The 16,041-nt window shown below is 38.2% G+C and overlaps 1 protein-coding gene across 1 annotated transcript in view; it reads left to right on the forward strand.

Moving 5' to 3' along the window:
* The window catches only part of pgm5 (phosphoglucomutase 5), a 28,148-nt gene extending 13,312 nt beyond the window's left edge, over positions 1-14,836 (forward strand). The window contains exons 8-11 of the mRNA XM_031308924.2: positions 3,597-3,732; positions 6,508-6,691; positions 10,356-10,493; positions 13,802-14,836. Coding sequence (XP_031164784.2) covers positions 3,597-3,732; positions 6,508-6,691; positions 10,356-10,493; positions 13,802-13,891 — 548 coding nt within the window. The 3' untranslated portion in view covers positions 13,892-14,836. The remainder of the gene's footprint in view (positions 1-3,596; positions 3,733-6,507; positions 6,692-10,355; positions 10,494-13,801) is intronic.
* The last annotated feature ends 1,205 nt before the right edge of the window (positions 14,837-16,041 follow it).

The raw sequence follows: 16,041 nt of genomic DNA on the forward strand, positions 1-16,041 counted from the left end.
AGAAGACTGCACTGGCCAGCTGCTGCTAACTGTAAATACTTGCTGAAAAGCATGTGTCCAGTCAATCTTCTCTTTATTATGATAACATTGTTCTTACCAAAGTAATTCTGGTGATCTGGGAACATGGTGATATGGCAAGAAACACAAGCAGTCAGATGATCAGACAGTTTGTAACTGGGTGTTCAGATGGCTGCAGTGGTAGTTTAATTTAAAATACTGTGAGATCAGAAAGCTTGGTTTAAAGAGTAGATTCATGGGTTTGAAAGCTTATCAGATGCCAAAATACTGCAAAGCGGTTTGAATAAATTTATAATTAAAAATTATAAAATTTTACGACTCAATGTGGGAACCATTTTATTCTTCAGGAATGTGCCCAACACAGTGCATTGCTTAATGACGTTGCATTGCGTTGCAAGAAAAGTTGAGCCAGATTCAACTTTTTTCAGGAGCTCTTTGTTTCAGCACCCTTGCAGCGGCATTGCAGTCTCATTGAAATGAATGCAGGACTGGGATTTTAATGTGATGTTAATGTTTGTCTGAACACAGTTTAAAGAAGCCAAAATTTTAGCCAGAATTTCTAAACCACTTTATTTGGAGGACTGAAAGTGAGCACAACTGAAATGTCGGTAACAATCCTTCATTGCACAGGAAAACGGTATGCATGCACAACTACAGTCAAGCTAAGTCAAGTCAATTTTATTTATATAGCCTGAAATCACAAATTGTACAGCATATGACAGGTCAAATTTGAACCAGGAAGTGGTCCTGTGAACTGTGATGGATGTTTTACATTTGTTTGTGTAATAATTCTAATACTTTTACTGTTTGCTTTTGTTCTTTCCTGAAAAAACATTTGACCAACCTGGGTTTGTTTAAAACCTGTATCCTTATTTGACCTTTGGCTTGTGTTTCTTGACTTTTTTGTAGCGATGTTGCCCCTTTACCAGATCTCAGCAATTAACGTGCACAGTGTACAATGTTATTATTACTGATAGGAATGATTAAGTGTTTATGAAATCAGCATTTCCCTTTAAGGTGAAATGTTTCTCATAATTTCCCTATTCCCTTCTGTTCCACTCACTAAGCAGCCTGTTCCAGGTCTAAAGTTGTAAGCCGTGCATCCTGACTGCCTGTAGCTCCAGCCAGAGCCGTGTAATAGATGTGAGGGCTGTGACCCTGACTGCATGTGTAAATAATCCCCATTCTTCTGCTATAAAAGGAGACCGGGCTCCCTGAATCACTGCAACATGCAGACAGCCCTCCAAGCCAACATTTTCTATGAATGTAAACGCAGACACACACATACACGGCCAGAAAATATAAACAATGTGCATGCACAAATAACACACAGACATTTGCTCTTGCCCTCCCTCTACAACTGCCTCTCCACGCTTCCTTTTTAACTGACCTTTTCTTTTTTTCTCTTCATCTTTTTACAGCTATTTTAATATGATTTTAATTTTTGTCTGTCTCTTTTCAAATTTTCTTTGGTTTTTGTCCTCTGACTTTTATTCTTCAATCATTGTTTTGACTGGAGATGATATTTAACTTTTAAAACCGAGCGGAACAAGGAAGGAAAAGTTCTATGAAAAGAACAATTTTAGTGGTATGAACAGGAGAGACAAGAAGCTTAAAGGGAAGGAAAGAGAGCAGAGGGAGTTTGGAGAGTCCAAATATGAGAAGTATTGACGAGGAGGAGAGAAATTAAAGGAGCAGAGATGCCAAGAGCATGGAGGGCTATGGGAGCTTACTCGTTGTCTACCCATGTAAGGCCAAAAGCTCAGAGAGAGCCCTGAGTAGTAAATCATCAGAGCTGTACACCACTCCTGCTCTTCGCTAACTCTCATACACTTACTCAGACACACACAGCAAGAAGAGAAAAAAAACTGTAATTATGACATATTTTACAGTGTATGTGGAAAAGGTCTGGTTGTGCTTTGGTGGTACAGTCATTCGATTTGTAAGTTCTACTCTGTCTATCTCTGTGTGAGCATGACAAAGGGAGACAGACAGTGAGACAGGGATTATATAATGACAACTGTCAGTTTCCTAACAGCTGTATAGTGCTAAATTCGGACACGGAGCTGGGAAGTACACTTCTTGTTTTCAGTGTTTGGTGGAGAAAACGAAATCAAATTGTGTATAGAACAGACATAATGATACCTTTGACTTTTTCTTATAAAATAAATGTAAATGTAACTTAAAATGATATCCAAGCGCTGAGTCCATTTCCTGCTCCAAGCTCTGCCGGCGAAACATTGCCTAACATATTCAATGTTATTAAAATGTCAAAGTGCCCCCTTAACAGATACCTTTACTGTGCAGCTGTTTTCGAGAACAGACTGATAGCTCCCCAGTGAAGGAGGCTGATCAAGGGTGTGAACTGCTCCTCTGTGTGTGTGTGTGTGTGTGTGTGTGTGTGTGTGTGTGTGTGTGTGTGTGTGTGTGTGCGAGTGCGTGTGCATTTTAGGGTGGGGGAGCATAAGACATTTGTGTGGGGATGTTTGGTTTGTCTCCAAGCCCAAGCACTTTTGCTGACATTCTGTTACAAACAGTGGAGTTGAATACTAAGCTAAATTCAATTATCATTTTAGATTGCTTGTTGTAAGTTGTGGATCAATACATCATTGTGTGAACAAAATGTTAATAATATAATCATGTGATTGGAGGGCTCAGTAATTAGTAAAATTGCCAAAAAGTGTCCTGAAGACACTTTGCAGCTCCAGTTTTTGATACCACTCTCATATCTGTCCGTTAAGTATGGAGCTGGAGCAGATGGTTATCTTAGCTTAGCATAAAAACTGGAAACAGGGAAAACAGGTAGCCTGGCTCTGTCCAACGATTAAAAAAATAGCTGCCTACCAGCATCTCTAAAGCTCACTAAATACTGTATTGCATTATGTCTCGTTATAAAGAGGACTATTATATGGCGAGGAACAGTTTAGACTCTAAACTATATAGCTGGGGGGCAAATCTGGGGGACAAACCATCTGCTACTTCAGCACCACGGAAAACGCCATGGATTAATCAATACACAGCACAGTTAAGCATTCAGAGCCATGGCCATAGATTCTTTTTTTTTTTTTTTAAGATTATTTTTTGGGCATTTTAAGGCCTTTATTGACAGGACAGCTGAAGAAATGAAAGGGGAGAGAGAGGGGGGAATGACATGCAGCAAAGGGCCACAGGTCGTAGTCGAACCCGGGCCCGCTGCGTCGAGGAGTATATCTCTATATATGGGCGCCCGCTCTACCAACTGAGCTATCCGGACACCCGGGGCCATATATTCTAACTTGCACAAACCTCAGTCAGATAAAGGCTCAATGAGTCAGGCAGACTAGACTAACATATTCAACTAAACAATCCCTCTGCCTATGCACTCTCTCTGCTACTAGGGGATGGAAAGGGGGGATTGCAGGTTAACAAGGGACATGCAATTCGGTCACTTTGCTAGCAAGGTGACCCCCCCCACCCCCCCACCATATCGCCTACTGGTTGTAGTTATTTGTTATCTCTCACCACCTGAGTTGATTTCTACAAAGTATGTGAAGTTTATCAAGAGTTGTCGTATTTTGGGAATTTTCTTTCTCCTCTAGGTTCAGACCATATTCGTGAGAAAGATGGTTTGTGGTCGGTGTTGGTGTGGTTGTCTATCATGGCCGCCAGAAAACAGGGTGTGGAGCAGATAAACCGAGAACACTGGGCCAAATTTGGACGTAACTACTTCTGCAGGTAATCAGCTAAATAATCTCTCTCTGAATATGGAGCTGTGCCTTCATAATGCATTCGGTCGGTGGTTTATTTTTTGGAGCATTCATCTCTTTATTGGTCTACCCAGGTTTTAATCATGATGCTTCTTTCTATTGACTCTCTTTTCCCAAAAGTCTCAACCCCTTGTATCCCTACCAAAGCCAAATATGTCTCCCAGGCCTTCACCTTCGCCCATGTCTCCTCCAGTCCCCCTGACTGGTTGTCACTTGTTCTTATTTTAACCTCTCCCCTGTGAGAGGCAGAGATAGTTCCAACAGTCAATGTTCCCACTGACAGTTGCTGCAGCTTTTCATGTTCCCACAGAGAGCTTTCCTAATTTGATGTAGATTTCCCAACATGTAGATGGAGAGGACATACAGAACAGGCCAAGGACCAGATCCCAAAAAAGTCCGTAAAACACAAACATCTGTCATAATTTTGAGGGAAATCAACCAATCACCCTGACAAACCTTGTATCTTGCAGTTTAGGGGTATTTTAAGTAAAAGCTATGAAGGTAAATATGGTGCAAAAAGGGAGAGCTTGTAGAATACAATGTGAGAACTTGCAGAACAAAAAATCTGAACTTGTATGTTAAAATTTGCACTTGTAAAATTTAATTTGCACTTGTAAAAATAAAATTTGCACTTGTAAAAAATATTCACACACGTGATCTGAATTTGAAGTCATACAAAGAAAAAAAACATGAGAGCTTGTAAAAAAAATCTGAACTTGTAAGTTGAAATTTGCACTTGTAGAAAATGTTCACACACCTGTATTCTGAATGTGAAGTTACAGAAAAAATATTCACAAATGTGTAGATTGATATTTACATGAACACAATGACAGCTGCAAACTTATAATGCAACATTTACTCGTATACTTTTTTTTTTACTCTGGTTCTTTTCCATCACAACCACAACTCAGTGATTACAACCTCTCGAATCTGTCACTGCAACTTCACATAGTGGCGAATCTGCGCACCTCGACTTTCACAACACTCTTGACGATACATTTGGTGCAAAACTAATTTGTACCTGTGGACTTAGGCTGTGGAGCTCTGAGCTAACAGAACGGGAAAAGCCTTCTTATATACAGTCTATGGGAAAATCAGGGTTTCTATCGCCAGATGAGGGACAACTCTGTCCGGCTTATTTATGTAGCATGGAAACTTGGTGGAATAGCATGCTAGCGTTAGCTAGCTAACTAACAGCCAGCCCGCTTCTAAATAAATACCTTTTAATTATCTAAACACTTTTTAACAGTCAAACTAAAACACTGGCGGTTAGCTCCACGGCCTGCAGCCGCAGACGGACCGTCATCAGTGGGGATCGACCAGCGTAGCAACACTGCTTTTGCCAGAAAGCTTCGCTGCCGACCTCGACCTGCAGTCGGAGCTCCAGCGGGACACGGAGATCCCCACATCCGGTAGCAGCGGCCCATCCCCCGGCCATGACCAGAGCTTGCTTTGCTGATGTTGTGCATCCCTGCTAAGAATTGCACCCGCTTGGGCAGAAACAATAATTTCTGCAGAATTCATTGCTGCCGAAAATTGCATCTAGGTAGCAAGGAAATGCTACTACAGAGTCTGATAAAACATTGATGTCTCTAAACCTTCTAAAATCCTAATCATTATTGATGAACATGACAAAGAGATTTACTATTGCCTAGTTTTTAAACAGTACTTTACCTTATAAAATCATTATTTTCCCTAGTGGATGCAATTCTCGGCAGGGATGCGAAACTTGGCACCTGTTACCCACTGATGACGGTCCGTCTGCGGCTGCAGGCCGTGGAGCTCACCGCCAGTGTTTTAGTTTGGCTGTTAAAAATGTTTAGACAATTAAAAGGTATTTATTTAGAAGCGGGCTGGCTGCTAGTTAGCTAACGCTAGCATGCTATTCCACCAAGTTTCCATGCTACATAAATAAGCCGGACAGAGTTGTCCCTCATCTGGCGATAGAAACCCTGATTTTCCCATAGACTGTATAAAAGGCTTTTCCCGTTCTGTTAGCTCAGAGCTCCACAGCCTAAGTCCACAGGTACAAATTAGTTTTGCACCAAATGTATCGTCAAGAGTGTTGTGAAAGTCGAGGTGCGCAGATTGGCCACTTTGTGATGCGAGAGAGCACATATGTGAAGTTGCAGTGACAGATTCGAGAGGTTGTAATCACTGAGTTGTGGTTGTGATGGAAAATGAACCAGAATAAAAAAAAAAGTATACGAGTAAATGTTGCATTATAAGTTTGCAGCTGTCATTGTGTTCATGTAAATATCAATCTACACATTTGTGAATATTTTTTCTGTAACTTCACATTCAGAATACAGGTGTGTGAACATTTTCTACAAGTGCAAATTTCAACTTACAAGTTCAGATTTTTTTTAAAAGCTCTCATGTTTTTTTTCTTTGTATGACTTCAAATTCAGATCACGTGTGTGAATATTTTTTACAAGTGCAAATTTTATTTTTACAAGTGCAAATAAAATGTTTACAAGTGCAAATTTCAACATACAAGTTCAGATTTTTTGTTCTGCAAGTTCTCACATTGTATTCTACAAGCTCTCCCTTTTTGCACCATATTTACCTTCATAAAAAGCACTGCTTTAAAAATCTATCTCAGATAAAATATTTTTCTGAAGGCTTTTTCTCTTACTGCTTTCCAACGTAAGCCATGGTTTAATTGCCTTTGTATGTGTGTCTGTATAGTGGGCATGTAAGTTTTTAAGCATTTATGTGTTTGTGTGTCGGTTCTTGTCAGGTTTGACTATGAAGGCCTGGACCCACGCGCAGCCTTTTACCTGATGAAGGATCTGGAGTCAGTAATAGCAGACAAAGCATTCACCAGCCAGAAGTTTGCCGTAGGAGACCACATATACAGTGTGGAGAGGGCTGACAACTTTGAGTACATCGACCCCGTGGATGGAACAGTGGCTCGAAACCAGGTCAGTCTCGACTAAGAGAGGGAAGAAAGAACATGGAAAAGAGCATATGCATATGATATTAGAGGAGTGGAAAGGGAGTATTAAGCTGGTTTCACACTACCGCGTGGGCAACCGCTCTGACAACTTCCTACCTGCAAGAGCATTTCTCAAAAAAGCAAAGCGTTTTTTAAAAGCAGCTCCTGCTGCCCTAGTTACCGCCTGAAGTTCAGCAAGGTGAACTCTGGGCGGCAGAGCAAAATCTGTCCGCATTCACGTGGGCGACAACCGCTTCATACCCCTACCGCAATGATCAAAACCGCTTCCCCTCTGCCACCTTCCCCTCATTGAAATGACTGGATAAATAAATAGCAATTTAGGTCATAGCCAACCGGAAAATGAGGTGGATCAGAAAGGTTCAAGTCAGGTCGTTCTATTTTCATAGGGTCAGGTCTGCCTGAGGACATCTTAAGCATGCACACACACTCATACTAACACCTTCTCTGTGCTCTTTTTCAAACACATGCACTCAATTATCAGCTAGACCACCCAAGCTTCAATGTTGTCTCAGAAAGATTCCATGTTTGGACATGATAATCTATCTTCCATTTCAAACCATACACATACACACACACACACACACACACACACACACACACACACACACACACACACACACACACACACACACACACACACACACACATTGCATATAGCACATATCCCTACACACACTGATAAGTCCCTCAGTCGGTATACCCTCCCTGTCCTCTCCCTCACACCCTCCCTCCCTCCCTCTCAGTCTTTGTGAAGTTTACCCAGCTGACCCCCTCTGTTCTGCCCAGAAATGTGTGGAAACTCATTCCTGGCGTCGACAATTCTTAGCCTCTGCCCCACCTCATATCACATACACACCAACACTGTGCACATTGGTGTGTGCACTGTCCGTCAGTCCAGTTGTCCCTGTGCATACATACATACACTTGCATGGCCTACACGTGTTCACACGTTTTTTTTGGGCAAGATTGTGCCTACAATTTGTCCGTCAACTTGACCTTATGTATCAATAAAGGTCTCACTGTCCCTCTGTTAATACTTCTCTGTGTTACCATGGTTACAGCCGCTCCACAGCTAGTTAGTCACTCACCCCAAAATGTGATTTATCCTCAGTGGCAAATCCTCAGCATCCCAGTCGCCTCAGTGTGTGTTATTACAGCACACATTCCTCCCAGGACAGAATTATATCAGCTGTCGTTGTCTCCACTGCAAGTTTGTTTGAAGGGGGGGCAAGTTGACACATAGACACAAACACAGACACAAACACACAAGACAAAGCATGGGGGATTTACAAAGCAGTGGCATGGCAGCCTTGTAGTCGACTACTGAATTCATTCTGCATTGTCTGCATATCAGACAGATAGTCAATAGATAGAAATCATTGCTATAGAACGTATAATACCTAAGTGCAGATATAGCATTTATTACTACTATACCGCAGAATGTGTTTTTCAGCTTCACTGTGTCCATCATAAGTAGTCATGAAAATTCTTTGTTTTGCTTATTTATTATTATTTACTGTCCATATCTTATTCATATATTGCTCTTTTTAATAACTAAGGCTTAATTTAGTTACTTACTGAATTACTAAGATTTCAGTTAATTAAAATATTATATAATAATAAGTAATATTATACATAGATATTTTTCATTTACAGAATCTACAAGTAAATGTAGTTGTAGCTTTTGCTAGGGCTAGCCCTGGCTATATCACCAGCTATATAACGTTCCTGCTAGCAATGTAATGTTAGCTAGCTTGGTTAGCCAGAATGCAGTAAGGAGCCATTCTGCAGAATGAGTACTTTTACTTTTGATACTGCATTTTGCTAATAATAAATCTTTATTTGATAGGCCAACCATTTTAAATTCAGGATTTTTACTTTTACTAATGGAGTAGGCTTTTTTTAGACTATGGTATTCATACTTTTTTTTTAAAGTAACTTCACAGCCAGAGTGCAGTTACTGAGATTTTATTTATATATATTTTTATTTTATATTTCTTTTATATTTCTATAATTGAGCTTTTAGCTAAATTTTGTATTTACAGAAAATATACATTTCTATATGTTTTATCTAGTAAAAAATAAGTTTTTCAAAGTTAAGTCAAAAAGTCAAGTTCATGTAATTTCAAGTTTAACCAGAAATGTAAAGGCCTACTACAGCATTTTGCCTTTGTATATCTAAATAGATGTACAGAGACAGACAGACAGACAGACAGACAGACATGCAGTGGTTGGTATGTGCTCCACTCAGGGCTTGAGCTTTGCAGCAGACATTGTTTTTAACAGGCCTACTGATAACTGCTTCTCTATTGTTAGAGATGAGCTGACACACTCACATATAGAAAGACAGACAGGCATACGGACATCTTCCATTATCGCTGTCTCTCCTCACCTAGACTCTGACATGTTACACGCCCGAGCCAAACTCAGATTAGAAGGAAGGCGAGTGGTTTACTTTACTTTTATTACTACTGTCTATAAACTAAGAAGCTGAGTCCCAGTTTGAAGAGGTAACAGATATTGGTCTGAGATGAGGTCACTGTCATACTAGTGCACCCAGTTGACTTTTTACTCCTATAATGGTGAAACTCCTAAAAAGTGTCTAGGGTGTGTTTTATTAAAACCATTGGGACATTTTTCTTACATGCTCCTTGTTTTTTCTCAAAACATATTGCCTGAGCTTGTCTTTTGCTCTAATGGGATAAGGGAAGAGGCACTGTGGAATTTAGGACAGATAAGAGTCATCACACATCCATTAGTCTTAGAAGAGTCTTATCTTCCTTACGTCAACCAGCAAGAGTTGTGGTTGGTTGCCCCAATGCAACAATATCCTGTTTTTCCTGAAACTGCAAAGGTTAAGTTCAACAAGTTAACAGGCCTACTGTTAACTATTTGAACTTAACTTCAACTCTTTAAAAATGTGATGTTTTCCTCAGGTTGGGAGTAAAATTGTTCTCCGCTGTCAGAATGTTAAGGAAACTGTAGAAATACAACCTCTATGAACTACTAAACAAAATGGTATACCTTGAAATTAGTTTAGGCCTGGAGTTCATAAAGCTTCTTAGAAGTACCAGAGTAGTAATGACCTTACATAAGTTTATAGACAGTACTATGTGAGGGACCAAGCATGTAGTACATTGTAAAGGGATCCTAGGTGAACACAGTCCCAGCTAATCACACAATGACACCTAGTGGATGTTTGTAGTTACTGCACATTAACAAACCAATTTTTCTCTTTTTAAACTCCATAATCGTTTTTTTCTGTTAATAATGAAATATCCTATTTAAATTATAGGAGAAGATACACTTTCAATACTTAATAGTCTAAAAGATATACAGTATATTTTATCATTGTGGGTTTTTATGTAGTATGTAGAATGAAGTTGTACATTTGGTATACTATGCATTGCTAATAGGATTATTCAATGGATTCTGTTAGGAAATGTCTAATCCAATCCCAGTAGTCATTTTGATTATTTATCAAGCTGATGTACCATGTACTGAATACTTTGGTATGTGCTGTTTTTGCTGTGGTAACTTGTGGTGGGCATTTGTCAAAAAGAAAGTAAGTCAGTAAATACACTGAATAGTGAAATTGATATAGTAAACATTGGTTTGTATGTTTCTAGGGTCTGAGGATTGTGTTCACTGATGCGTCCCGCTTGGTGTTTCGGATGAGCGGGAGCGGTGCAGGGACGGGTGCCACCATCCGCATTTATGCCGAGAGCTGTGAGAGAGACCCAGAGAGACACAACAGAGAGACACAGGTACAGAGGAAGTGTGTGTGTGTGTGTGTGTGTGTGTGTGTGTGTGTGATTCTGTTTATTATATTCTGCAGAATATATATATATACCATAATAATATACATGATAGATGCACAATTGGCACACCGCCCTCCTTTGAATGATGGGATACATTTAAAATCCCTACTAATAAATATATAAAAATACGTGAATGAAAACTCCCATACACAACCAGTCTCTCACAAACATCTCTGATGTTTTAGTTCAGCTGGCATAATTTTGCCATAAAGTTGCCTTTTTTTTCATGTTGTTACTTTTTTGATCTGTGGTTTGTTTTAAATTGAAAATCAAGGAGAAAATACTTTGATGGTTGCAGCTACTGGAGTGGTAATACAGCCTATGCTGTGTTGGTGAAATGCCATTTCATGATCATGTAGTAAGCTTCATGTGACACTATTGAAGCTAATTGACCTGTAGACTTTGGAGGGATTAGAATCACTAGCTTATTGTGTGGTTATGGGTGTTGGAATAGGTAGTGTACTTTAATCATACCCAGGGGTCGTAAAGCTGCAGTCATGATGGCCAGACAGCCTCATTTAGGCTTGGCCACCTAACCGTACAACTTTATCAAACAATATGCACTAACTGAGGTTAATGACCCAATTTTGTGCCATTCTTTCCTACTTCTACAAGTCAAAAGACAACCAATGCTTTTTTATTTATGTAATAGTTTATTTGTCAAGGACAATGAAAAACATTGTAACAAGTTACAATAATATGATACAGATGGATTGCATTGGGATTTCTAGCCAAGGCTAATTTGCGACCCCTGTGTCTTGTTAGGCTTTTCAGCTTAAAAAATGTCATAATATTCATCATTATCATTACAATAAGTACAATTGTTAAATTGAGCATATAATAAATAGTGACATTCTCCTAAGCATTCTGCTCCTAACCCAATGTAAGGACATACATCACCATGACACAACAGAACATGCTTATTCGGCTAGGTTATATATATTTGTGACGTGTGCAGTACACCTAGTCATTTTAAGACATGTTTTAAATGTGTCATGCTATTTTGTTATACACCTGTCATGAAGCAGTTCAGCATATCCTCATAGCTTTTCTCCAAATGCTTTTAGTTTCTATTTTTATTCTATTCTTATTTTAGTTTATGTACCTCTTATTATTTATTTATTTTTACTTTACTTTCTATACTTATCTGTATTTATGTATGTCCTTGTACTGCTGCAACAACCGAATCTTTCCACTGGGGATCAATAAAGGTGTATCTTATCTAATCTTAGCTAATTTCTTTATTACACTACGGTGTTCCCGTTTGAACAAATTAGATGAATACATCATCTCTAGCAAGTGACAAGAACTGGTTGACTCTCTAGGCTAAAGTGCTAAATGCTCTTGACATGCATGTTCACAGTTTTTATAGGGCTCGTTTGACACAAGTCAAACTATGTTATCTACTCTGGAATCTGTTCAACTATCAGTTTATCTGCATCGTGTTTTTAGGCCCAAACTCACATGATCTCTACCCTATATATGCAGCCTTACACAACAAAACAAAGTCGAGGGCAATGTCTGCTCGAAGATTTACTTATACTTCTTACTTATTACAGTTTTTTCCAACTGCTTACACACGTTTTCAAAACTATGTCTCCTTTTTTCAAAACTCTAAACACAATTCCCAAAACTGCACACACAAAATGCAAAATGCCTCACATCTCCTTCAAAATGAAACACTGCATATACCATGTACACACTGTTGTTCTAAATCTGAAGCTCTTTTGTCTTTCATAGGCTTATATCCACATTTACAATGTGAAAATATTTATTTGATCACGTTTGTAAGAGTAGCACAATGTTGTATACAGTAGCATGAAACAAGAAAACAAAACTACAAAGATGTAAACCAGAGGTATAATTTTTAGAATAAACAATATGTGTGTGTGTGTGTGTGTGTGTGTGTGTGTGTGTGTGTGTGTGTGTGTGTGTGTGTTTGTGTGTGTGTGTTTGTGCGTGCTTGTGCGTGCTTGTGTGTCGTGGTGGGGGGGGGGGGGGGGGGTTGTGCAAAACAAAGTCTGATTGATTTGTAATGCTGAAATAGTCATTAGATAGTTGCATGCAGTATGGACGCCACTGTAAAGCTACTCAAGATGGGCTTCTCTCATGGTCACTCTGTGGTTGATCACATGATGAATAAGTGTGGCCCTGATCTCATCAGAGATGGCTCTCCTTCCTCTTCTTCCCTCCTCCTCCTCCTCCTCCTCGTTGTCGTCCCCTGTCTTTCCCTCCTACTCCCCTTGCTCTCTGTCTATTGTTGGCATCCATTGTTCAAAAAAGGTAATCTGACCTTTGACCTCTGTATAGGCCTATACTAAAGCAGTGATTGGTTAGTGTTCAGTTATGACATAATGTGTTTGCACGTGAAGAGTGTGTGTGTGCCCTGGTAAATAAGTGTAGCATTTTGATTGGTTGTGTTTAGAAAAGGAAAGCAAGTCACTTCCTGTTAGTTTTTTGTGTCTTAGGTAGAGAATTGTGTGACATGTTTTGAAAAAAGTGTTTTATGCAATTGAAAACTGAGTGAAAGGCTGAGAAATAGCTTATGGTTTTGGAGATTTGCTGTGTAATTTTGCACTTTGAGTGATAGGTTTCAAAAATCGTGTGACATGAAAAGATTTTGTGTGTAAGCAGTTGAAAAAAACTGTAACTACTGTGATTAGTTTTGAGAGCCTCAATGTTAAGTTCAATGCTCTCATTGTCATAGTCTCATAGTTGTATAGTTATTAATTAAGCTGTGCTAGGGATGCTATAATATATATATATATGTATGTATATATATATATATATATATATATATATATATATATGTGTGTATATATATATATATGTATGTATGTATATATATATGTGTGTATATATATATATATGTATGTATGTATATATATATGTATATATATATATATATATATATATATATGTATATATATATATATATATATATGATAATTTATATATTTGTTTGCAACGTGAGTTGATAGAATGCAAAATCGGGTGATTTCTGCTTTGAAAAAATTCTAAATTAAATCAAATTTAACTTTATTATCCAAAACAAAGTTGGTCAACATAATAAAAACAATACAGAAAAGCAGTAAAAAACAACAGAGACAAAAACAATATACATTGTCATTTTTTAGGTGCTGAGTCCTGAATGTTCTCCCTCCCTACCTAGTAACTTCCTCCATCTTCTCAATTTAAAAACTTCAACAGTGGAATTATTGTTGAAAATGTTTTGTGCGTTCCTCCTGCTGCAGGTGGTGCTGGGTCCTCTTATCGCCATCGCCCTGAAGATCTCCAACGTCCATGAGAGGACAGGACGCCGTGGCCCAAACGTCATCACATGAGCAACCAGGAAAACACACACACTCGCATGCATGCTCACACGTGCATCTAATTGCTCACACAGACAAAAATACCTTCAAAATATCATTTTCCTGTACTTATCTGCCATTTTTTTAATCCCTTCTCTGTAGCTTTTCTTTTTTCTTTAAATGATGACTGAACTGATGGTGCCTTTCTCAAAAAAAGAAAACACAATGTTCTCTCAACTGTTATTGACCACTATCATCTGTCCGATTTTTACCCTGTAAAGCACCTTGTAAACCTTGTTTTGGAAAGGTGCTATATAAATAAAGTGTATTGTTATTATTATTATTATTATTATTATTATTATAAATATCAAAAACTTAGAATATTTAGTGTCTAAACCAGAGAGCCTATTTCATTGTTGTCATGAATAAATAATGAAAAATATGTAAACAGCAAACCTGTTATGAATGTGCAGACTGACTGTTAATGTTTATGGCTTGCAATTATCAAGACTTATTGACTAAGGGATCCAAAGACATTTTTTTCATCCACCATGCTGTTTTTATGACATTGCATTGTTGCATTGTTCACTTGTCATATTTCTTTTCATGCAGAAGTAATCAAACTTTTGTCTAAGTGTAAAATAAAACAGGTGATTCATTGCAATTAATATATCAGTGAATTGAATTGCATTTAGTTTATGTTTGATATTATATTAAATTAATGTTTAATGCATATGTAGTGGGAGGTTGTCAGACTCACGTTTACTATCTAAGGACAGGGTATTCAAAAATGTAAAAAGAACAAAAATAGCAAATGAGGCCACAGGTAATGAAAAAGAAAATATATATTTTAGATTTGTTTGCTTATCTGGCTTTCACTTTATTTTGTAAGTTTAGGCCTTTGGGAATTCTGTATAACCATATTTGAATATATTATTTCATTTTTTTTCATCCAAATAAACATTTTTGTGTGTAGTACTCGCCTTTTTTAATTGAAACAGACAGGTCTAATGGGGACAAATGAAAATACATCAGTCTGCGATATGTTGCCCTTAGGCATTATTGGATTTTAATTAAACATATTCTTCATAATTAAGAGCACCATGTTGTGCTGATACTATATATCATGTGATGATTGAACATCCTTGAGGAAAAGGAGGCTTTTGTTTGTCGAGCACAGCACCTGCTTTTGAACTGAGTGTGAAATGTGTTGAAGCTGTTGTGTTGAGATAAGAAATGAAGAGGGTTGATCTTTACATGGCCTGAATGAGACACAGAGAGCAGGAACTCATAAACACACTGATTGCCGTCATTATGAGTTGAGGATATGCCAGTGGATATCCGCAAGGATACGTTCACTCAGTCAGCCAGACATTACCTGTCAGCCATTGCAGGTTATTGCCCCATCCAACTGTTTTATAATGTCTGGCATTATTTCTGAGGTTGGATGATGATTAATGTCACTTTATCACCTTTGAATGTGTTGCTAAGAAGACGGTTTATGTTTTAACTAAAATTGTTCATGTGTCAGAGACAAATGTCTAATAGGTAGGGGCATGTTTAGATGGATACATTTCTTTAATGGTAATTAAAAATAATGTGTATGAGCACAAACAAGTTGCAAAGTTGCAGAGCATTGTTGCTCCACCAGTATCTTTATTGTGGTGAACTTTTCAACTGAGCTGTCAGGTGTCAGGTACTGTCTATTACTGTAAAATAGTTTGTTAGGACAACTCATGGTGACAAACACAGTACACATGTCTCTGGGCAGACTTCCATTGTATATGTGCAAACTTATTTGACCAGGTCCATCTCGCGATCATTAGCTCAGATTACAAGATGTTTACCTGTTGTCTGTCCCCGATGTGTAGACAGATATTGAAAAGAAAGCCTTCATGTTTTCTGCTCCAGCCACATAGAATAGTCTACGAAAGGAATTTAAATTAATGGGTCATAATTGTATGCTATTTTAGTAGTATTATTAATCGTTTTAGTATTGTTAGTATTGTATTTGTTGTCTGATTTTTTATCGTTTTGCAGTTGTATCTGCAACGTTTTAATGCTCCCATCTTTGAGTCTCCCTTGCAAAAAAGGTTTTCAAGCTCAATGGGGCTTGCCTGGTAATATAAATGCTGTATAATAAACAAGGAAATCTAACTTATAGGACGTTGTGGTGGCCATTA

The sequence above is a fragment of the Sander lucioperca genome, chromosome 2 (assembly GCF_008315115.2).
Source record: "Sander lucioperca isolate FBNREF2018 chromosome 2, SLUC_FBN_1.2, whole genome shotgun sequence".
Classification (NCBI taxonomy): domain Eukaryota; kingdom Metazoa; phylum Chordata; class Actinopteri; order Perciformes; family Percidae; genus Sander; species Sander lucioperca.